The sequence below is a fragment of the Haematobia irritans genome, chromosome 4, assembly GCF_050003625.1.
Source record: "Haematobia irritans isolate KBUSLIRL chromosome 4, ASM5000362v1, whole genome shotgun sequence".
In the NCBI taxonomy this organism is placed as follows: domain Eukaryota; kingdom Metazoa; phylum Arthropoda; class Insecta; order Diptera; family Muscidae; genus Haematobia; species Haematobia irritans.
The window spans coordinates 119,894,472-119,918,077 of NC_134400.1; the positions used below are offsets into that span (position 1 = coordinate 119,894,472).

The 23,606-nt window shown below is 33.6% G+C and overlaps 3 protein-coding genes and 4 long non-coding RNA genes across 7 annotated transcripts; 2 read left to right on the top strand and 5 right to left on the bottom strand.

Moving 5' to 3' along the window:
- Positions 1-64: 64 nt before the first annotated feature.
- On the bottom strand, positions 65-549 carry LOC142236107 (uncharacterized). Its single transcript, XR_012721904.1, has 2 exons — positions 316-549; positions 65-258 (listed from the first exon to the last, which is right to left on the bottom strand). It is a non-coding gene; the product is annotated as an uncharacterized LOC142236107 (long non-coding RNA).
- Positions 550-2,948: 2,399 nt separating this feature from the next.
- LOC142234430 (uncharacterized) lies at positions 2,949-3,199 on the top strand. The gene is made up of 2 exons (XR_012721622.1): positions 2,949-3,030; positions 3,094-3,199. It is a non-coding gene; the product is annotated as an uncharacterized LOC142234430 (long non-coding RNA).
- A 376-nt stretch (positions 3,200-3,575) lies between these two features.
- LOC142236502 (uncharacterized) lies at positions 3,576-4,301 on the bottom strand. Its single transcript, XR_012722063.1, has 2 exons — positions 3,829-4,301; positions 3,576-3,761 (listed from the first exon to the last, which is right to left on the bottom strand). It is a non-coding gene; the product is annotated as an uncharacterized LOC142236502 (long non-coding RNA).
- A 1,826-nt stretch (positions 4,302-6,127) lies between these two features.
- Positions 6,128-10,009, top strand: Uba2 (Ubiquitin-like activating enzyme 2). Its single transcript, XM_075303925.1, has 4 exons — positions 6,128-6,379; positions 6,436-6,590; positions 8,091-8,378; positions 8,432-10,009. Exons 1-4 carry the CDS (start codon positions 6,236-6,238, stop codon positions 9,876-9,878), a joined length of 2,034 nt encoding a protein of 677 aa, XP_075160040.1. The 5' UTR covers positions 6,128-6,235; the 3' UTR covers positions 9,879-10,009.
- A 1,018-nt stretch (positions 10,010-11,027) lies between these two features.
- On the bottom strand, positions 11,028-11,642 carry mRpL36 (mitochondrial ribosomal protein L36). Its single transcript, XM_075303926.1, has 2 exons — positions 11,531-11,642; positions 11,028-11,475 (listed from the first exon to the last, which is right to left on the bottom strand). Exon 2 carries the CDS (start codon positions 11,470-11,472, stop codon positions 11,068-11,070), a length of 405 nt encoding a protein of 134 aa, XP_075160041.1. The 5' UTR covers positions 11,473-11,475; positions 11,531-11,642; the 3' UTR covers positions 11,028-11,067.
- A 2,713-nt stretch (positions 11,643-14,355) lies between these two features.
- Positions 14,356-16,308, bottom strand: ldbr (lariat debranching enzyme). Its single transcript, XM_075305548.1, has 2 exons — positions 16,020-16,308; positions 14,356-15,955 (listed from the first exon to the last, which is right to left on the bottom strand). The coding sequence occupies exons 1-2, from the start codon at positions 16,214-16,216 to the stop codon at positions 14,515-14,517; spliced, it is 1,638 nt and encodes a 545-aa protein (XP_075161663.1). The 5' UTR covers positions 16,217-16,308; the 3' UTR covers positions 14,356-14,514.
- A 3,431-nt stretch (positions 16,309-19,739) lies between these two features.
- LOC142234591 (uncharacterized) lies at positions 19,740-20,912 on the bottom strand. Its single transcript, XR_012721655.1, has 3 exons — positions 20,584-20,912; positions 20,155-20,518; positions 19,740-20,090 (listed from the first exon to the last, which is right to left on the bottom strand). It is a non-coding gene; the product is annotated as an uncharacterized LOC142234591 (long non-coding RNA).
- Between the last annotated feature and the right edge of the window lie 2,694 nt (positions 20,913-23,606).

A 23,606-nucleotide genomic window follows, 5' to 3' on the forward strand; every position in this document is an offset into this window, starting at 1 on the left:
AAACAATCAGAAAAGTGCATTTTAAGATAGTTGTAAAAGAATCATTGTGGTCGAGTAAAACACGTTTGTTTAGATATTTATTAATTTGATTAAACATTTACAAATTCTTAAAAATATAACATTTATACCACTATCACATTACATTTAACATAATTTTTGGCATTAATGATGATGTTGAGTTACAAGTAGCGAGTTACATGTTGCTGCGTCTATCAACCAGTGTTTTTATTCCATGGAGGCAGCGTGTCTGTAAAATATCTGAAAAACAATCACTTTATTCCATTTGGAAAATCACCAAATTGTTCACCAATATACCTTTCACAATTTTAAGCGTATAATCTATGTTTTCAGAACTTTATTTTCGTTTTTATTTAATTAAAATATAACAAGCTGGTTGCGCTTGGCGTTTCACAAAAAAAATGGCTTTTTTAACAGTAGGGATGGCAAATTACTTGCATGTACTTTTTGATGTACCTTTTCATGATGGTTGAAGTGACATTTACGAGTCTGTGGTAACGATGAGGTTGAAATGGAACTTTGAAATGCTGGCAGGGAATCAGTTTAATAAATAAATTATTTTTTAATACACATTGCAAATGGCGCCATGTTATGAAAATCGATTTACGTCAGTTTTTTAACTCGAAAAAAACAAAGTATCACAAATGGAAAAAATTTCGCTAGTTTTTCGCATTTTTTGGTTTTGTATGGAGTTTCAACGCGAAAACCGAACAGAGTACCGGCCTAAAGTAACAACACACTCATTCAGGCGGTTAAATAAACAAACATATTCATATTTATTACCTTTTATCCGAAAGCGATTATATGTTTATGCCATCTCTCAATATTCTCCTTTCAGCACGTATATTATTTCTTTCAAACCACAAAGCAACACTACCCAATAAACACAGTATGAGCGTTTTTCAAATGAAACAAATTTTCAGTCTGATCCCAATAAACACAAACGTTTGAAAAATGCTAAATTTCAACAATTTTTCAAACATTTTTTCAAAGGATTAGGGTAATATTCAAGTTGAAAAATTGTTGAGAAAATCGCGTTCTCAACAAAAAACAGACATTACCCTCAAGGCCGGTATGCACCTCTAGCGAAATTTTCGGTAGCAAAAATTTATTTAAGTCTACAACAAAAAAACAGGGCTGTGTACACAAATTATAAACCAGCTAATCGCTTTTAAAAATTGTTAATATATGTTCCAAATATTCCTCAAATAAATTGTTTATTATTTACAGACCTTTTAAAACTTTTACGCACACAATGATTGTAATAAATTAAATGTTTGCTGCCAAAATATGCTTTTGACAACCCTGTTATTTTCATTAGAGGTGCGTACCAACTTACGAAATTGAACGCTACCGAAAATTTCGTTAGCATAAATAGCAATGCATTTCTTATGGGAATGAAATTTTTCGCTAGAGGTGCATACCGGCCTTCAACAGTGAAATTCAACACATTAGCAATAATATCTCAAGTGTTATCCTCAAATTGAAATGCATCGCTACTCAATAATTTGTCAAACAATTTTCGATGCGAGTCAAATTCAAAATTAACATCGTTGCAAATACTTTTCAACCTAAATTTGTATGAATGATATCCCCACTTCAAATTGAAAGTCAAAGCCAAAATTCTATGAATTTTGTATAATTTATTCATTTTCATCAAAATAAAATATATAATAATACACTACACTACATAATACACTACAATACCAATTGATAAATAATAATCTTATTAAACATATCAACAAATAAGAAAAAAAAAAAAACAAACAACAAAACTTTAAATATCTTAAACATTATTAGTAAACACTTTTGCATTGATAATTCGTTTTCCTTCCTTTTGGTGTCATAAAACAGCATTAAAATTTATTAACACGCGGGCAATTTGAAATTAGGAACGTACTGGACCGCGTGTTAGAATTGATTTCCAGAACGAATTCACAAAATATCCATTTTAAACTGATAATAGCATATGAATTAAACTGTGATGCACATTTTCATCCAGAAGTTGTTGATTTCAACAATTTGTTGTTTTTAACAATTTTAATTGGTTGCACTTGTAATTTTCTGGAAACTTTTTCTGGTCGATAAGCCACTCATTTTTCATTGGTCAGCTTCTTAATGTTTGCAAGAATGTAGCATCCAAAGATTTTAGTTTTCTGCAAAGAGATTTAAATTTAGTGACTTCTCTAAAGTGTTGATTTAATTTTTCATATTGACGTACCAATTATTATAAACTATTTGAAGCAGTTCCAGTTAATTGTCCACCATTTTTTCATCGGTCAGCTTTTTAATGTTTTCAAGAACGTAGAATCCATAATTTTAGTTTTCTGCAAAGAGATATACATTTAGTGACTTCCTTAAAGTTTTATTTCATTTTTTATTTTCACTTACCTATTTTAATAAACTATTTGGTAATTTGTCTAAAATTTTCAATTTTTTTTATTTCTTGCAATTGACCACGAACTTCGTTGGACAAATTAGTATTGAAAACCACATGGTTTTTTCGTTGCATTTTAGGGTAGTGTTTTGTCAAAGTTTTCTCATATTATCTTCAACACCTTTTCAAAGATTTCGTCAACATTTTGGCAAATTGGAAGTAATTCGCAAGCAATTTTAAGGTGTATTGAAGATGAGCTATTTCAAGTCAAGTTGAATTTATGTTGAAAATTATATTTACCCTCAAACTGAAAAGTTGTTGCATTTGAAAAACGCTCATCCTGTGTTTATTGGGATGGTAAATATAATTTTCAACATAAATTCAACTTGACTTGAAATAGCTCATACATCTTCAAATTATTTGCGAATTACTTCCAATTTGCCAAAATGTTGACGAAATCTTTGAAAATGTGTTGATGATAATATGAGAAAACTTTGACAAAACACTACCCTAAAATGCAACGAAAAAACCATGTGGTTTTCAATACTTATTTGTGCAACGAAGTTCGTGGTCAATTGCAAGAAATAAAAAAATGGAAAATTTTAGACAAATAACCAAATAGTTTATAAAAATAGGTAAGTGAAAATAAAAAATGAAATAAACTTTAAGGAAGTCACTAAATGTATATCTCTTTGCAGAAAACTAAAATTATGGATTCTACGTTCTTGAAAACATTAAAAAGCTGACCGATGAAAAAATGGTGGACAATTAACTGGAACTGCTTCAAATAGTTTATAATAATTGGTACATCAATATGAAAAATTAAATCAACACTTTACTCTTATTTGATATGTTTAATAAGATTATTATTTATCAATTGGTATTGTAGTGTACTATGTAGTGTAGTGTCCCTGCCAACATTTTTTGAATTTGGGGGCGCTTCTGAGAATCCCCACTACGTCGAAAACAATCATATACGACATCAAAAACTCGTCGGAAAAGCGCCGTCACTATTGAGAAGTTGTACCACGCCAAGTTACTACGAAAAAGTTTCTCATCAGTGCAATTATTAGGTGCCTATTTAGATCAATTTCGAAGGACGCCAATAAGAACCCCTGCAAACTATCAGAAAAAGTGCATTTTAAGGTAATTGTAGAAGAATCATTGTGGTCAAGTAAAAAACCATTGTGTAGATGTTTATTGATTTGATTAAACATTTATAATTTCTTATAAATATAACATTTTTCGGTTTTTCTCATCACATTTAACATAATTTTTTGCATTAATAAAAGAATGATGTTGAGTTTTAAGTACATATTGCAGCGTCTATCAGCCAGTTTGTTTATTTTCGATGGAGACAGCGTGCCTGGAAAAATATTTGAAAAACGATCACTTTATTCTATTTGGAAAGTCGAAAATTGTTCTCCATATACCTTTCACAATTTTAAGCGTAATATCTATGTTTTCAGAACTTTATTTTCGTTTTTATTTAAATAAAATATAACAAGCTGGTTGCGCTTGGCGTTTCACAAAAAATAAAATGGCTCTTCTCACAGTAGTGATGGCAAAATACTTTCATGTATATTTTGTACTTTTTGATATGCTTCCCCCATCACAGTTCGCGATGGTTGTGGTGACATTTACGAGTCTGTGGTAGCGATGAGGATGAAATGGAACTTTGAAATGCTGGCAGGGAATGTACCACATGTCGTTAAAGTTGTTGCCAAATGTGGTAAGACACCAGGAGTAGAGCGGTTGACGTTTTATTCTTAACAATTATTAGTGTCCTGTGCTGTGTGAGGTTTGGTTGCAAAACAATTTAAAAACTGGTAGAAAAAACTTTTCAAAACAATTATCATGAATGCGTGTGTGTAAACAATCTAATCAGCTGCTGCGTATACATATGTAATAATTGTATGACGTTTGGAGATGTTGTCAATTAAATTTCGGAGAAATAAACGCGAAATATTTCCAAAATGGCTGTTTTCTTCCTTCGAAATCTATTGTCAACACTCTCATTTTTCAACGCGAAAGAATGATTTAGGGACTTTTTTTCGTGCCAATAAACATAGTACCTACCTTTACACATTAAGGCCGGTACTCTGTTCGGTTTTCGCGTTGAAACTCCATACAAAACCAAAAAATGCGAAAAATTTGCGAAATTTTTTCCATTTGTGATACTTTGTTTTTTCGTGTTGAAAAACTGACGTTTATAGCACGGCGCCATTTGCAATGTGAATTAAGAAATAATTTATTTATTAAAAACTATTTGTGCGGGTTTATAAATCAAACACGGACCATATTTTTGTTCCGAAACTATACAAAGGATCAAAGGAATAGCAGATCAATTGCCCAAGGAAAAATAAAATGTTATTTTGTAAAAAAAAGCGACAACCACCAACTTAATCCAATATCGCTCCCTGTAAAATAGCGCTCCAAGCTACCTAAAAAAAACGCCGCTTTCTATGTGCGAAATAATGGTTTCCATAAAAATTTTTCGCAAGAATGAACATAGTACCGGCCTTAACCTGCTACATTTTTTTGGTGAATTCGATAGTACGAAAGAAAACTCGAGTCGTTTTTATCGCCTAAACTCGAACTTAATACCCACCTTTAGCCGCTAAAATCACTAAAGTGAAAACTAAATCAGTAAGAAAAATGCATGAAATTATACGTATTTGTTGCAAATTTTATTATAACTTGATGGGGAAAAGCCCAAAGCAAATGTTCACAAAGTTTGTATTCCTTAAAATGGATTATTAAAGAAAAGTAATCGTGAAAAATTACGTTTTTAAGCTGAGTACTATGTTCAGTTTTCAAGCTGAAACCCAGCTGGTTTTCACGGTTACTTTTTTTAATTAATTAATATAGAAATATAAAATTATTTGCAATCAATTCCTTGGATCTTTTCCTTCCATTACATGGTAAGACTTGATCAAAATATAATCGTCTTCATACATATTTTTGTACTTTTAGTTTAGTGTTTTGGTGAAAAACCCGAACATAGTACTCAACTCGAACTTAATACTCACCTTAAAGGTGAGTATTAAGTTCGAGTTTAGCCGCTAAAAACGTCATTTTTTTCACGACTACTTTTCTTTAATAATCCATTTTAAGGAATACAAACTTTGTGAAAATTTGCTTTGGGCTTTTCCCCATCAAGTTATAATAAAATTTTCAACAAATATGTATAATTTCATGCATTTTTCTTACTGATTTAGTTTTCACTTTAGCGATTTTAGCGGCTAAACTCGAACTTAATACTCACCTTAACTGTCAAACTAAAACATCTCAACCCGGTGTGAACGGTAAAATGTTTTGGAAAAACGAATGAGGAAAACGAGTCGGTGGGAACATAGCATTAGTGGAAGTTTGATATCTCGAAAACCAGGATCTGTGGAATTGTTTCAGTGTTCGATAGTAAATCATAAATGATGAGTTCAAGACAAAATTCAGGATTTTCTAGAAAATATGTCTTAAGTTATTTTAGTTTCAATGTTCAATGTTATTTGTGTTTCATCAACAGACAGTTAATATTTGTAATTGAGAAGATTGGTATTTTCATAAGTACTCAATCACCATCGACATTCGTCACTATTGTGTTTACGCATACACTACTTTACTATTGATACCTAATTAAGTCTTGAAAGTACTTTTTGTCTAAGATGGACGTTTTTACGAATGGCATTGTACCACTTGTTTACGTCCCAGCCCTGCATTTGCAAATTTTTAATCGACATCAGATAGAGGAAACCGGTTGGCGTCTGTTCTCCTTGTGGCAGAAGAATTCTGGAAAATAATACATACAGTCTCTAAGACCAGCAGTAGTGATCAAAAATAATGGCAGCCAGTTTAGATGGAGTTTTGCCTTTGACATTGCAAGACAAGATTAAAAGTTCAAAACTTTTAGTAGTTGGAGCTGGAGGCATAGGTTGTGAAATTTTGAAGAATTTGGTGCTTTCCGGATTTCCTGAGATTGAAATTGTATGTAAATCTTCGAGGCCCATGCAGTATCCTTATTACATATTAAATATTTACAGATTGATTTGGATACAATTGATTTGAGCAACCTTAATAGACAGTTTTTGTTCCATCGCGAGCATGTGGGAAAGTCGAAATCTCAAGTTGCCAGAGAAAGTGCTTTGAAGTTCAATCCGGATGTCAAAATAAAGGCTTACCATGACAGTATTATGGCGTGAGTAACATATAATTATACCCTTCACCACTACAAGAAGGAAAAGTTTGAGACCCATCGTTTAGTATACCGATCGTCTTAGAATTAAATTCTGAGTCGATTTAGCGATGTCCGTCTGTCTGTCTGTCCGTCTGTTTGTCTGTTGATGTATTTTTGTGTGCAAAGTGCAGCTCGCAGTTTTAGTCCGATTGTCCTAAAATTTGGTATAGGGTCCTGTTTCGGCTCAGAGACGATCCCTATTGATTTTGGAAAAAATCGGTTCAGATTTAGATATAGCTGCCATATATATTTTTCACCGATCTGGTCATAATTGGCGTGTATATCAACCGATCTTCCTCAAATTCCGTACATCCGAATATTTAATGAGTCTCGAAAAACTTGCAAAATATCATCCAAATCGGTTCAGATTTAGATATAGCTCCCATATTTAGCTTTCGCCCGATTTACACTCCTTCGTCCACAGAGGCAAATTTTTTGCTCTGATTTAGTTGAAATTTTGCACAGGGAGTAGAATTAGCATTATAGCTATGCGTGTCAAATTTGGTGAAAATCGGTTCAGATTTAGATATAGCTCCCATATATAGCTTTCGCCCGATTTACACTCATATGACCACAGAGGCCAATCTTTTACTCCGATTTAATTGAAATTTTGCACAGGGTGTAGAATGAGCATTGTAGCTATGCGTGCCAAATTTGGTTGAAATCGGTTCAGATTTAGATATAGCTTCCATATATATGTTTTTCTGATTTCGACAAAAATGGTCAAAATACCAACATTTTCCTTGTAAAATCGCCACTGCTTAGTCGAAAAGTTGAAAAAATGACTCTAATTTTCTTAAACTTCTAATACATATATATCGAGCGATAAATCATAAATAAACTTTTCCAAATCGAGTGATATTTAAATGCTCATTGTATGAGCGCTCTTTTCTTGTTCGCATTGCTCGTTGCTGGAACTTGCTTCCAATTGACTTAAGGATTTTTTCTCATACGAATAATGATTTTCGCTTGAAAATATATAATTTTTTTGTTTCCCATTCTGATTAATGGTTAGGATTTATTGGAGTTGTTTAGGACACATACTTCCATACGAATGATTCGTTGCATTTCTTTTTTTTGGGGTGGGGGCCCTTCAAACAAAATTTCAACAATCTTGATAGTTACATTTATAACTATGATTATATTCATATTTGCATTTATTATTATTATTATTGTTAGAATTATGATTATATTTCTTTGCCTAGGCTTTAAGACTAGTTGTACTTTAATTATTGGCTTTGTAGGCTTAGTATAACATATAAATAAATAAAAATGAAAAAATGAAATGTATGTATTTGGGACAAACCTTTATATATAGCACCCAACACATTCGACAGATGTGATATGGTATCGAAAATTTAGATCTACAAAGTGGTGCAGGGTATAATATAGTCGGCCCGCCCGACTTTAGACTTTCCTTACTTGTTTTTTAAATCAAAAAATGCATGTCCAATATTTTAGGACGGATTACGGCGTAAATTTTTTCAAGAAATTTGATGTCGTTCTAAATGCTTTGGATAATAGGGCAGCCCGCAACCATGTTAACCGCATGTGTTTGAACGCAGACGTGCCCTTGATTGAAAGTGGAACAGCAGGCTATAATGGCCAAGTGGAACTTATAAAGAAAGGTTTGACTCAGTGCTATGAATGCACACCAAAAGCTACGCAGAAAAGTTTTCCTGGATGTACTATTCGTAACACTCCATCGGAGCCAATCCACTGTATTGTATGGGCTAAACATCTTTTCAAGTAAGTAAATTAAATCTGATAACTGATTCCGTTAAATTAATGCATTTTTATAGCCAACTTTTCGGCGAAACTGCTGACGATGAAGATATTTCTCCGGACGTTGCTGATCCCGAAGCTAAATCAGATGAAAAAGAAGCTTCTAAAGGCGATACAGATAAAAACACCGAAGATGAAGTTCCCGAAGATGGCAATGTAATACGTGTCAATACTCGCCAATGGGCCAAAGATAACAATTATAATGCTGAGGCATTGTTTAATAAATTTTTCTTTGATGATATCAAATACCTTCTAAGCATGTCGAACTTATGGAAGACACGTAAACCTCCCACTCCTATTAAATGGGATAGTGTACTACTGAAACAAGATTCAAATGACACCAGTTTTGTACGGCAATATCATAAAATATGGTCATTGGCTGAATGCGCCGTTGTATTTTCTGACTGTTTGAAAAAGTTAAAAGTAAATTTGGAGAAGCTGGAAGAAGGCGATTCTTTGGTATGGGATAAAGATGACCAACCAGCAATGGACTTTGTTGCTGCTTGCGCTAATATTCGCGGTTATATTTTTGATATTATGCGGAAATCACGGTTTGAAGTTAAGTCTATGGCTGGTAATATAATACCTGCAATAGCTACAACAAATGCTATTACTGCCGGTGTGGTAGTTCTGCAAACATTTAAGGTTTTACAAAATAAATTAGACAAATGCAAATCCGTATACATGAGACTTCGGCCAAATCCTCGTCAACAGTTGTTAGTTCCAGAGAAATTCCTAACAGCGCCTAATCCCAATTGCTATGTATGTGCTGCAGAACCTGCAATACATTTGCGTATTGATACCAAACGTATGCACATAAAAGATTTCCGAGATGATGTTCTTATTAAAACTTTAAACATGATCAATCCGGATGTTATCGTTGATGCAAAGGGCGTCGTTGTTATTTCATCAGAGGAAGGCGAAACGGAGTGCAACGAAGGAAAATTGATGTCAGAAATGGATATTGTGGATGGCGTTCTACTCAAATGCGATGACTTCTTCCAAAACTATGAACTAAGCATTATTATTGTCCACATAGATACAGAGCGCGACGATGCTTTATTTGAAGTAATTGCGGACCCTAACCAGCTGCAACCTAAAGAAGAAAATGCTGCATCCGATGGAAAAGATAACGGAAGTAAAGATAAATCAGATGGACCATCAACTTCGAAGAAAGCTCGCGTGACTGATGTGGACGATGATGATGATGACCTGTGTCTTATCGAAGATGATGATGAAACGGCTACTTTGCAGACCGCCGAAAAATCGACGGACCAAGTAATTAAGGCAACTGATAAACTTACAGTCAAGAGTCCTGATAAGCCTGCCGCAGTCAAGCGTAAAACTACCACTTTGGATGAGGATATTACAGAAATTTTAGATTCAGATGAAGAAGATGGTCCAACTCAATCAAAGAGAACTCGAACCTCGGAACCAGAAACAGGAACTATTAATATCGATTAATTTAATGTAAGATCACTTGAATTGAATTCACGATATAATTAATATATGCATATGTGTATACTTTCAAAAATAATAATCATATATATCAATCAGAAATTTGAATAAAATTTTTCCATGAAATTCAGTTTGTACGATGTGCGGTTGTTTTCTAAAGTACGCCAATAATAAGTCTTAGGTTAACGAATAATGCCGTTACTTCTGTCAGTTATGATGACTGGCTGGGTTGGCCTTAGAGATCGACGTTTTTTAAATGCACAATCTAATTGTTAATTAGCCAAATTCGAGGACAAAGTTTTGGTGTCCGTCTATACCCAGTTAAAAGAAAAGCTTCCAAAAAGTAGTGCGAATTTTACTCATCTCCAATGAATTTTACATGTTGGCCATGACATTTTGCTATCGATGTATAAAAATTGCGTACGTCCCTGCCGTACAGGGTTCACTCAACTAATTTCCGATAGAGCGATAAAGTCTCCTACTGCGTCTTATACAATAGTTATTTGGGATTTATATGCAGGTAAATTGAAGCTATCTCTTTGAACTTCTCGTGACAGACTTTACGTCTAATACATCTCCCCTGGTGACAAACTTTGATTAAAAATCCCTGTTGTTCTTTACTATATTAATGCGCAAAGCAATTTATTTTGACTCCGGAAAGCTCTATCAAAATCAAACAGCACATGATGACATCTCAGCTTCATGCTCCTTACAAACGGAACCAATCCAATACCAGGAAATATGTAATTCTAGATGGGTTTAAAGAATTTAAGCATTTATCGAAGACTAGCATTGTTGAGAAAACGAAATTTTAACAAGTTTATTTTCCGAAGATATATCTATATTCTATAGATATGCCTTTATTTGAACTCTTTCGGTGCGGTTAATACATTTCTTAAATATCATACTTATTTGCTGAAATTGCTTGAAGTTCCCGACTTTTTGACACGGCCGCTCTTACTATATATATAAAAAAACTTCATTGTAAGGATCCCCAATCCTTGTTTAAATACATAAAAAAATACATCAGAATTTGGTCACAAACGCCTTTCTTTCCGAACGCAATCATTGCTACTATGTTCCAAGAAAAATGTACAATTACTAACGATACTTATCTTGTAAAATAATATTCTTGTTAATTAAATCGAATGAATATTAAGAAACAGGTTAACATTTTTTATTGCATACATCTGAACTAATAAGGTCTAACTTTTGACTGAGTAGCATGGGTGAGAATCCATGACTTATAGTCGCGTTTTTTCATAGACATCTGCTTATGGCGGCGATGGGTTGGACATATGACATAATGACGTTGTTCGCGTATAACAAAATAGCAATCCTTGCACCGGCGCTTGAGACGTCCCTTTACTTTGAAACCAGCAACATGGGTTAAAGCTGCAGACACTGGAGCTAACAAGCGTTGAATTCCAGATGTTAGTGATACAGCATCAGGAGTAAAAGAGAATTTTGGAAGGCATGTCACTGGCATGGGTTTCACCATCATATGGAAATTGCGATTGCTCTGATTAGTATTGCTGAATGTAATCGCCCTAAGGCTGCCTTGAATAAATCTTGTGCACACTCTAGACACCAATGACATCTTCTATAAAAATAAATAAGTTATTCACAGATCAATTAATAAGACAGCATAATTTTACTTTCAATGATAATAAATCTCAAGAGAAATATTTAAAAAATTAAAGACAGCTGTTTCTATTAGACCACAACCGACCTAATTGATAGCGCAAGCTTCGACGTACAATTCATAAACTACTATTAAGCCCGGTATGCACCTCTAGCGGAAATTTCGTTTGCATGCTGATAACACAGTTGCGCCATGTATTTCTTACGAAAGCAAAATATAAAGCGCATTACAGACTATTGCGCTTTACGAACATATCCCATATATTGTGCACATTATCAGTTAAGTCCGAAGGCATAATCGATACTGCGGAATGTTTATGGGATCGATAACACATTTACCGATTATTTAGTCATCGCCGACAAGTCGTATCGATCCGACACATTGTAAGATTCTTTACAAACACCGACATTCCGTCCGGAATAACTGATAGTCTGTAAAGCGCATATCAGTAATTCCGGACGACAGTGCTCGTGTCGAACATATCCCATATATTGTGCACATTATAAGTTAAGTCCGAAGGCATAACTGATAGTCTGTGAAGCGCATAAAACAGCTGAATTCGCAAACAAATCAAACATTACTCAAACTTGTAGGTAAGTATATTCTATTCCTCATGTGAGCAATATATAAACAACGATAACAACTCACGCCTAGTCGCATTTTTATAGACCAACAATAATATTAATAGCAATACTAGAGCTCTATACTAGAGCTCTATTGATTGAATTTCTATCAACATGTTGTCCAGAAGGGCGTTGGTTGATTAAATAAATAAATAAATAAAATTAACGTGGTCACATGGATATCCATTTGATACAGCTACGATACTAACAGACTTTCTAATTTGGAGCACGTTGTATAGTTATAGTGACAGCCCGTTATTTTAGAGAATTACGCTTATCAGTCCGATGTATCTAAAATAAGAACTCGAAGATTCTTTTGTCCTATAAACTAATACTATTAATAGGTTTATATTTTATGATATAGTTCCTATATAAACCTATGCAGCAGGGCATATTAAAATGGTGGGGTATGGACTCAGTGAAAAAGTTGGCACCTCGGTCAGGCTCTATTCATTGGAGTAGGCTAGGGTCCTGGCTATGCCCCCGATATTTATCGTTAATTTTTTTCAGCGACCACACCATTGAATTCCAACATTACTATCATGCATATAACTTAATATATGCAAAATCCTTTATATCAAACAAAATCAATAATTTTTATAGAATAGGAGAAAAATTCTAAGGTATGTGAGTCGAAATAACATACAGATATGTATTAAATAATCCGATGGTAACCGTCAAAATTTCTATTTATGTAGCTTAAAGGACATTAGGCGAGTTCCAGGCACATTATAAAATTCATAGAATGTTTTCATAAGAACCATACAAAATAGAACTGAAAACGCTGTATCTTTCTTCATATTTAGCCCTTAAGGTTGAGTTACACATCATGCGTTAATCCGTGCGTTGATGGAAGGGTTGATATTTTTCAGTTTGAAGCACTCTAACAAAACTTCAACGGACGCATTAACACATGTTATGTAACTCAACCTTTAAGGCCGGTATTATTAGCATTATTAGCCGAAAATAGTAATTTGTACATAGTTACTTTTCCTTAACATTTCATTTTAAAGAAAATAACTTTTTGAATTGGTACTTGGGACAATCTCCCTTTAAAGTTATAATAAAATATGTCAAAATTATATAATTTTATTCTGTTTTTTTCTGATTCTTTTTTCTTAGCAGCTAGCTCGAACTTAATAGCCTTGTTTAGGGAATAATATAAAGGAAATAAACAAATAAAACTGCTACACTCATATAAGTGAATCCTCGATGGGGTTAAAGCAAATTACATTATTTTAATTCTTGGAATTTAGTAGGGTTTAGTTAACATTTCTCCAATATGAGATAATTTTCTTGAATTTTTGTGTACGTTAGTTACGTGAACTAAAAAAAGGGCGAAAAAATTACACACAAATGAAGCATAAAGGTATACTAAATTCCACATAATTGTTCAGAATTTCTTAGACATTTTTGCAATTTTTACTTCAAGCCAGGGCTGCGGAGTCGGAGTCTGAAGATTTTGCTGCAGTCGTAGAAATTTTGCTCGACTCCTACTCCAGACATTTTGATTTTTGTGTATTATTTTGATATGGACTTATTTTTTATATAATGTCCATATTTACTTCTTAAATTTCTGGAAGTACATATAATTATTTTTATTGAAATTTTGTGTTTCTATAAATAGGGCACAAGTCTAGACGACCCATCAAATTCTTCAGAATATTTGATGGGTCGTCTAGACTTGTGCCCTATTTTAATTTATTGCCTGAAATTTGAAATCGAGTTCTTTCAGACCCTTTAAAATGCTGAAGTTAGTCGGTGTGTAATTCGTATCAAATTTGGAAATTAGTGTTCTTTTGGACACATAAATAGATGTCGCAAATAAGAATATTTATTTCGGTTCATTCTGCTCGACTCCACATCCCTGCGTCAAACTACGAATTTTTTTTATTAAGTGAAACAAAAAAAAAAAAAAAAAACAAAAATAATTATGTCTAATAAACTTTCTTAAATTTGTCAAAAAATATTTACTTACTTTTTTCATATCGGCGTGATAGATTAGTTAATATTCCACATCCCTGCGTCAAACTACGAAATTGTTTTATTAAGTGAAACAAAAAAAAAAAAAAAAACAAGTAAGGAAAGTCTAAAGTCGGACGGGGCCGACTATATTATACCCTGCACCACTTTGTAGATCTAAATTTTCGATACCATATCACATCCGTCAAATGTGTTGGGTGCTATATATAAAGGTTTGTCCCAAATACATATATTTAAACATCACTCGATGTGGACATTTGTATCCAAATTTTATTAGCCGTTTACAATTTGAAAAGATCGCAGATGGTAAAGTACAATTGCTCTGAAAGTTCGTTGATTTTAAATCAATCTGCCGCACTCGAGTATCAAGACATCATATACAGTGTATATTTTAAGTTGATTGCTCTTTTTCATCTTCATTATCCTGGTATATATTTTGGTTACGCCTTTTGAACTTCTTAATGGGTGGCTTTACCAAATTTGTTGATGAAATGTTTTCTGGTGGCACAATTTCAATACAACTAGTCGATTCGCCGTGATCATCTGTCTTCACGTCTTCCTTATCTGCCTCAGTGTCGCTAATTTGTAGCTCTTCTACATTACCACTGACGTTTGAATCTGTTAACTTAGGCTTGGGTAAACTTAGTCCACTATTGCTTTTACGTTTTAAAGGACTCCTCGTACATCCTAGGGAAGTATTCAGGCTTGAATTGTGTTCGTCTGCGAGTGAATCATTTAGAGCCGAATCTTCTGTATTATCAAGTGTACTAGAATGACTGAGTTCGTGACCCCCCATTAGCATGGCCAAACTTAACGGATCATCTATACCCAACGTATCACAAAAATTTAATGATTGTGGGTTAATTTGTGATTTTGGTTGCTTATACTGTTGACCTCTATTATGGATGGAAGGGTCATATACTTCAACAGTACGACAAAAGTTATTCGGGATTTTAAGGTCGTTATCAAATTTTCTTCTTACAAAGTCTGTTTCTTCTTCTGTTGGCGTGAAGATAAAGCGTTCTCCATTAGTACTTTTCTCATTTGGCAAATAATAGTAACTTTCTCTAACATTTGTTAAATGATTTGTCAAATACAATATAGTTAACCATTCAAGGTCATATTCAAAATTTAATTGACCCTCGTCATCAGTATGATTTTTCGATTCAATTTCAAGAATCTGAAGAAATCTTCGCTTCGGCAGGCACTTGTCCAGTGCTAAGAATTTTGTCACACAAGGCCTTTTATTTTGGTTATCTTTCTGTTCTCCGAAATAAGTGTCCTTTTCTGCAACCTGTTCTTCGGGAATATCGCTGCTATGTTGAACAATTGCTGCAAATTTACAATGCAAATGGGCCGCAAACCAATGCAAAGGTTTAAGTAGATTTAATAAATCGAAATTAGGCCTGCTGCCCAACTGATCTTTTTCCATTTCTTCCCGCAAGAATGGTTTGAAGCGGGCTAATTGTTCCTTGTTTCCATGATTGTATATACCTTTTGGCCAATCATGTGAAAGAAAAATGTCTATTTCTCCTGATAGCTGTTTCAATCGAAATACTTCCAGCTGCCTGACATGATATACACTACGTTTAGTATTTTCTGTATAAGGAGAAAATTCAAAACGCCCTCTAAGGTAATCATTACCTTTATATATACCAGACAAGCCCGCAATTCTTAACCCGTTAACGCGCACCACACCGGCATAACCCAAATAATATATATTAGGGGCAACCCATCCTCCATAAGGAAGTTCTTGCAGGTAATTTGAGGCCTCATGATTTCCTCCCACGAATATGGTAAGCATTGGTGCGCGCAATTCTCCGCTGTAGTACCTTGAATTCAGAAAATTTAATGAAAATTGGTAAAGAAATCAAAAAAATCGTAATTTTACTATACTTATAAAATGTGCAAATGTGTTGAAATTTCGGAGGAACAGCCATTGTTTGCAAATCCTCCATATTCCTTGTGGCCTGAAAATCTCCACAGCATAATAATAAATCAATTTTTATCGCATTTCTTTTTTCGATTTCAGCAATGGTTTCATAAATCTTTTCCAATTCGCCATGAGCACAACCTTCCACTGCTATTTTCATTTTTTCAATTTATCCTTGTCGGCTAAGTTTGTTAGTTGTTTATCATAGGATTCTAATGGACCTAAAATTGAACTTACGGTCGTAAAATGACACTAATGATGTGAATAGTTGAAACGTAACGTAGCTTATTACGCTTTACAGATTATCAGTTATTCCGGACGGAATGTCGGTGTTTGTAAAGAATATTATGCGCTTTACAGACTATCAGTTATTCCGGACGACAGTGCTCGTGTCGGACATATCCCATATATTGTGCACATTATAAGTTAAGTCCGAAGGTATAATCGATACTGCTGCATGTTTATGGGATCGATAACACATTTACCGATTATTTAGTCATCGCCGACAAGTCGTATCGATCCGACACACTGAAAGATTCTTTATAAACACCGACATTCCGTCCGGAATAACTGATAGTCTGTAAAGCGCATTAAGGGCACCTTATACGGTCGGATAAACCCTGCGACACAACACGTTGCGGCGACAAATCCGATTGTATAAGGTCGTGTTCGGTTGTCGCGGGGACGTGTTGGCATAAAATCAAAAGAACTTTGATTTTTTCTGGTTGGGTGGTACAAATCATTGAGTGTAAGGGGATGTTCGACAAACATTATCACAGACAAATTTATTTTTACTTTAAAAACAGGCATTTCTGCAATGAAATTAATGATGGATCGCCAATTCTGGTTGAAAATTAAAGAAATATATAAATCAAAACCAGTATTGTGGCAAAAACGTGGAAAAATTCCACTTCCAATCAATGGGAAACCAGGCGACAAGTATTTTGAAATTCATCAAGTAATTTGTAATATATTAAATGTGGCTTACTTCAGGAATCATTGTTTTGACACATATACCAGGATTTTTTTATTATTTTCTTCCAGTTTTTCAGTAAAAAATGGTTTCACCCATAAATCTTCGTACAATTTCATTGTTTGTTTATGCTTCTTCTTATTTTTTCATGTAGTCATCACATTTGTTCGTGCAGTGTAAGGGGCAAAACTTGAACGAACACACAACAAATAGACGAAACTCTGTCGGAGTGTTTATCCGACCGTCTAAGGTCCTGAAGTAATCCACATTTAATATAAAGGGTGATTCTTTTGAGGTTAGGATTTTCATGCATTAGTATTTGACAGATCACGTGGGATTTCAGACATGGTGTCAAAGAGAAAGATGCTCAGTATGCTTTGACATTTCATCATGAATAGACTTACTAACGAGCCACAACGTCGAATTTTCAGTGAATGGGCCCTAGAAAAGTTGGCAGAAAATCCGCTTTTTTATCGACAAATTTTGTTCAGCGATGAGGCTCATTTCTGGTTGAATGGCTACGTAAATAAGCAAAATTGCCGCATTTGGAGTGAAGAGCAACCAGAAGCCGTTCAAGAACTGCCCATGCATCCCGAAAAATGCACTGTTTGGTGTGGTTTGTACGCTGGTGGAATCATTGGACCGTATTTTTTCAAAGATGCTGTTGGACGCAACGTTACGGTGAATGGCGATCGCTATCGTTCGCTGCTAACAAACTTTTTGTTGCCAAAAATGGAAGAACTGAACTTGGTTGACATGTGGTTTCAACAAGATGGCGCTACATGCCACACAGCTCGCGATTCTATGGCCATTTTGAGGGAAAACTTCGGAGAACAATTCATCTCAAGAAATGGACCGGTAAGTTGGCCACCAAGATCATGCGATTTGACGCCTTTAGACTATTTTTTGTGGGGCTACGTCAAGTCTAAAGTCTACAGAAATAAGCCAGCAACTATTCCAGCTTTGGAAGACAACATTTCCGAAGAAATTCGGGCTATTCCGGCCGAAATGCTCGAAAAAGTTGCCCAAAATTGGACTTTCCGAATGGACCACCTAAGACGCAGCCGCGGTCAACATTTAAATGAAATTATCTTCAAAAAGTAAATGTCATGGACCAATCTAACGTTTCAAATAAAGAACCGATGAGATTTTGCAAATTTTATGCGTTTTTTTTTAAAAAAAAGTTATCAAGCTCTTAACAAATCACCCTTTATTACAAATTACTTGATGAATTTCAAAATACTTGTCGCCTGGTTTCCCATTGATTGGAAGTGGAATTTTCCACGTTTTTGCCACAATACTGGTTTTGATGTATATATTTCTTTAATTTTCAACCAGTATTGGCGATCCATCATTAATTTCATTGCAGAAATGCCTGTTTTTAAAGTAAAAATAAATTTGTCTGTGATAATGTTTGTCGAACATCCCCTTACACTCAATGATTTGTACCACCCAACCAGAAAAAATCAAAGTTGTTTTGATTTTATGCCAACACGTCCCCGCGACAGCCGAACACGACCTTATACAATCGGATTTGTCGCCGCAACGTGTTGTGTCGCAGGGTTTATCCGACCGTATAAGGTGCCCTTTAGAGTGTGTCGGATCGATACGACTTGTCGGCGATGACTAAATAATCGGTATATGTGTTATCGATCTCATAAATATGCAGCAGTATCGATTATGCCTTCGGACTTAACTTGTAATGTGCACAATATATGGGAAATGTTCGACACGGGCACTGCCATCCGGAATAACTGATATTCTGTAAAGCGCATAAGGTGGGTATTATTAAGTTCGAGTTTAGCCGCTAAAATCGTCATTTTTTCACAATTACTTTCACAATCGTGTACGACATCCAAAACTCGTCGAAAAAGCGCCGTCACTATTGAGAAGTTGTACCACGCCAAGTTACAACAAAAAAGTATCGCATGAGTGCCATTATTAGGTGCCTTTTTTAATAAATTTAGAACGACGCCAATAAGAGCCCTTTCAAACAATCAGAAAAAGTGCATTTTAAGATAGTTGTAAAAGAATCGTTGTGGTCAAGTAAAACACGATTGTTTAGATGTTTATTAATTTGAATAAAAACATTTATAAATTCTTATAAATGTAACATTTATACCACTATCACAACACATTTAACATAATTTTTCCATTAATAGGGCTGTTTTCTTTTAGCACTGGATATGCTAAGCCGTTAAGGACTAAAAGAAAACAGAGTACTCCCAATAAACACAAACGTTTGAAAAATACTAAAATTCAATAATTTTTCAAACATTTTTTCAAAGGATTAGGGTAATATTCAAGTTGAGAAATTGTTGAGAAAATCGCGTTCTCAACAAAAAACAGACATTACCCTCAACAGTAAAATTCAACACAATAGCAATAATTTCTCAATTGTAATCCTCAAATTGAAATGCATCGCTACTCAATAATTTCTCAAACATTTTTCAACGTGAGAAAAATAAAAAATTAGCATTGTTGCGAATCCTTTCAAACCACAATTTGTATGAAAGTCAATCCTAGTTCTAACTGAAAGTCAATACTAAATTTCTAGGGATTTTGTAAATTTTATTATTTTTTTCATTAACAAATATAATAATCTTAAAAATAACATTAATAATATATAAAAACAATAATATAATACCAATCAAAATGTAATTATCTTATTAAACGTATTAATAAATAAAACTATGAATACAACTTTAAATATCTTAAACATTTTTACATGTATAATTCCATTTCCTCCATAATGTTGGTGTCAAATAACTATTAATTAATATGCTGGCAATTTGAAATAATTACTATCGAGGAACTTGCTGGCTTGTGTGTTAGAATAGATTCCAGCAAGAGGAAATCACAAAATATCAACCTTATGACGGGATGTAAATTAATGTAATGCACATTTTCATCCAGAAGTTATTGATATAGGAATTGTTGCACTTTTTTTTAATTGGTTGCACTTTGTAAGTTTTCTGAAAACTTTTCTTTGTTGTTACCTTCATTGGTTTTTCATCGGCCAACATCTTCCAAGAATATACCATCCAATGATATTAGTTTTCTGCAAAACAATCGAGTTTTGTGATTTCCATTATGTTTTCATTTCACTTTTTATTTTGACTTACCAATTTGTATTTCTTCCAACTGACCACGTACTTCGTGATTTCCTCAAGAACGTTGGTGTTACAAAATTGTTGTTATTAAAATACTGGCAATTTTCAGGAACTTGATGACCAGATAATTGGAATAAATTTCCAGCAATTTCAATTCACAAAATAACAAATTAAACCGATGATGCGATGTAAATTAAACTATCGATGTGATGCGAATTATCATCCAGTAGTTGTTGATATGGAAAAGCATAAATACCAAGTTTTTTTGGTTGCACTTTGATTTATGGAAACTTTCTCTTCTCGATAAGCCACTACCATTGTTCATCGGCCAGCCTCCTAATGTGTCCAAGAATCAGCATCCAAATATTTTAGTCTTCTGCAAAGAGATTTGAGTTTAGTGACTTCCTTAAAGTTTTCATTTCGTGTTTTAGTTTTACTTACCATTTATTATAAGCATTTTCAATTGATTATTAAAAAATTTCCACATTTTTGTATTTCTTCCACGAACTTTGTTGTCCAAAGTAGTATTGAAACCCATGTGGTTTTTTCGTTGCATTTCAGGGTAGTGTTTTGTCAAAGTTTTCTCCAATTATCTTCAACACATTTTCAAAGTTTTCGTCAACATTTTGCCAAATTGGTTGTAATTCGCAAACAACTTGAAGATGTATTGAAGATGAGCTTTTTCAAGTCAAGTTGAATTTATGTTGAAAATTATATTTACCCTCAAACTGAAGAGGTGTTGCATTTGAAAAACGCTCATCCTGTGTTTATTGGGCTCGTTTATCCAGGACATCTCCAAAAATATGTAACACTGTCATCAGCTGTTTAAAAACAATCACAGAATATAAGTGAAATCATGCATTTTTAGGGCCAGTTTCTCAATGTCTTGTTATTATTTATCGTGTCGATAAAACAGCTGATCCCATACAAAAATTTTACTAACCGGAGGTCTATCCTCCGCTTAAAATTAATCGGAGGATGAGAAACTGGCCATTAATGTATCAAATGCGTCAATTAGTAATAAATATTTACTGCTGCGATTATTTATGACACTGTATCACTTTGAATTTCATGTTTTTCGATAAAATAGTCACAATAAATTGCTATTGTGAATCGAAGAAGCGTCACTTTATCCAAATACAATCTGGCAATATCGTCGCGACTTGCACTGATGAGATGTTCTGGATAGAACACCAGTGCAACGATGTTCTGGATAGCCCATACAAATGTTGCATCCAGTGCAAAAAGAAAACAGCCCTAATAATAGAATGATGTTGATTTACAAGTGGCAAGTTACATGTTGCAGCGTCTATCAGCCAGTGTTTTTATTCTCGATGGAGGCAGCGTGTCTGTAAAATATCTGAAAAACAATCACTTTATTCCATTTGGAAAGTCAAAAATTGTTCACCAATATACCTTTTACAATTTTAAGGAAATAACTATGTTTTCAGCACTTTATTATCGATTTTATTTAAATAAATTATAAGAAGCTAGTTGCGCTTGGTGTTTCACAAAATTTAAAATGGTTTGTAACAATAGTGATGGCAAAATACTTTCATGTACATTTCATACTTTTTCATACGCTTCCCTCATCACAGTTGGCGATTGTTGCAGTGTCACTTCACAACGTGTTGTGGCGCAAGGAAAAATTGCAAAATTATATTTTCAAAATTTTGCAATTTTTCTAGATATATCATGTTTTTTACAAAATTTAAATAATTTGTACCATTTTATTAATTCTTACTCCTTATTTAACCAATTTGAAACAAAAACAGTTAGGGCTACCCATTAAAAATATGAAAAAGAAATAGTAGAAAATTTAATTAAAAGAACTTCTTGTGTCGTTAAAATAAAGAACATCTTTGGAAGGACTATTTTGGAAGTGCTTTTAAAGTTGGGTCTTTAGAATAATTTCTGCCGTTAGAAAAAATTTGTTGATGTTGCAAAAAAGCGCATTAGACGATAAATTTGGTCAGCTAAAATAGTTTTATTTATACTGCTCTTCTTCTTCCTTTTAATTAAATTATTTTTTAATGTTATAATGTCAACCAATTTTTTTGTCATCCACGGACCCATTTGTTTCCGAATTTCTGTATGAATCGCTCTCCTTTTTCTACTCAAGAATAGTGCGATTGAAAAACATCCAACAAATTCATTAGAAATTTTTATTGGGTCAGAAATAGATACATTTAATCTCATATTCTGATCTAATTACTCTCCATCTTTGTTATAATCAATTCTGCAAAACTGTTCCTCTAGTATCTCGCTGGTACTGATTTCTGTTCTTAGCAAGTACACCCAAAGAAATTTGTTAGTAGGGACAGCAGAAAAGTCTGCTAAAACAGCAGAAAGTCTGCTGAAAAAGGGACAGCCGTCACTGTTTGCTGAAATAGCAAACATTTCCTGCTATTTTTTAAGCTCGATTACACTAAAACATGTTTTATTTTGGCTAAAACAAATAAACATGCCAACTTAGGAGCTATCCTAACATAATTAAAACAATGTTTTATGAGTATCTATAGTATTTGACCAAAAATCTGAATATTTATCGAATTGAGACATAACAGCAAACATTTTGTTTGCTGATCGTATTTAGGAGCTTGTAAGTATATTACAGTGCAAAAACATACCAAAAACTACTTTTGGTTCTTAAATATGCTTTGGGGTAAAATTTATAACCTAAAAATTTTATAAATTGTTGTTCATTAGGCCCTGAAGTACAAAAATATAACAGCAGACATCGACTGCTGTTTTTAGCAGACTTTTTTCTATGAGTGTAGTTAATATAGTTATGGTATGGTTCAATTGCAAATACTGTTATGAGTTTGCTGACATTTCCAAAAACGCCATTTATTGATGATTTACTAATCGGCCTTGTAACCATCTCATGGTGGGAATAAATGTTGTATTCACATAGTAAGTTCTTAAATGCAGCAGCATGAGTGTGTTTACTTTTAATATCTATGTTAACATCACCAATAAGGAGACACTTTCCAGAAGAATAGCGTTCTAGTACGTGTTCAATAGATTGTAAAAAAAGATTTAAAATTACTTTTTTGAAATCGATACAGGTTAACGATGTGTAACGGCTTTCCATTAATTCTAATCTCAGGGAAAGATAAAATTATCATATCCAAAAAGTTTTCACTTTTAAGGTGAGTTCGAGTTTAACCGCTAAAATCGGAATTTTTTCAGTAAAAATAAAATTAAACATATTTGTTGCAGATTTCATTATAACTTGATGGGGAATAGCCCAAAGCAAATTTTCACAAAGTTTGTATTCCATAAAATGAATTATTAAAGAAAAATAATCGTGAAAAAATTACGATTTTAGCGGCTAAAGGTAAGTACATACTATGTTCGCTTTTCGCGTTGAAATTTTCGTGGTTACTTTATTAAAACAGTTCAATATAAAGCAGACAAATTAACTTAATTGATGCGTAGTTTCTTGTTCCTCTAGATTT

What these genes read in the sequence shown, in the direction of transcription:
- Uba2 (XM_075303925.1), top strand. Translation starts at nt 6,236, where the DNA reads ATGGCAGCCAGTTTAGATGGAGTTTTGCCTTTGACATTGCAAGACAAG. An exon ending in GATTTCCTGAGATTGAAATT is followed by an intron (nt 6,380 to 6,435) that starts GTATGTAAATCT and finishes AAATATTTACAG; the next exon opens with ATTGATTTGGATACAATTGA. An exon ending in TACCATGACAGTATTATGGC is followed by an intron (nt 6,591 to 8,090) that starts GTGAGTAACATA and finishes CCAATATTTTAG; the next exon opens with GACGGATTACGGCGTAAATT.
- mRpL36 (XM_075303926.1), bottom strand. Translation starts at nt 11,472, where the DNA reads ATGTCATTGGTGTCTAGAGTGTGCACAAGATTTATTCAAGGCAGCCTT.
- ldbr (XM_075305548.1), bottom strand. Translation starts at nt 16,216, where the DNA reads ATGAAAATAGCAGTGGAAGGTTGTGCTCATGGCGAATTGGAAAAGATT. An exon ending in CACATTTGCACATTTTATAA is followed by an intron (nt 15,956 to 16,019) that starts GTATAGTAAAAT and finishes TCTGAATTCAAG; the next exon opens with GTACTACAGCGGAGAATTGC.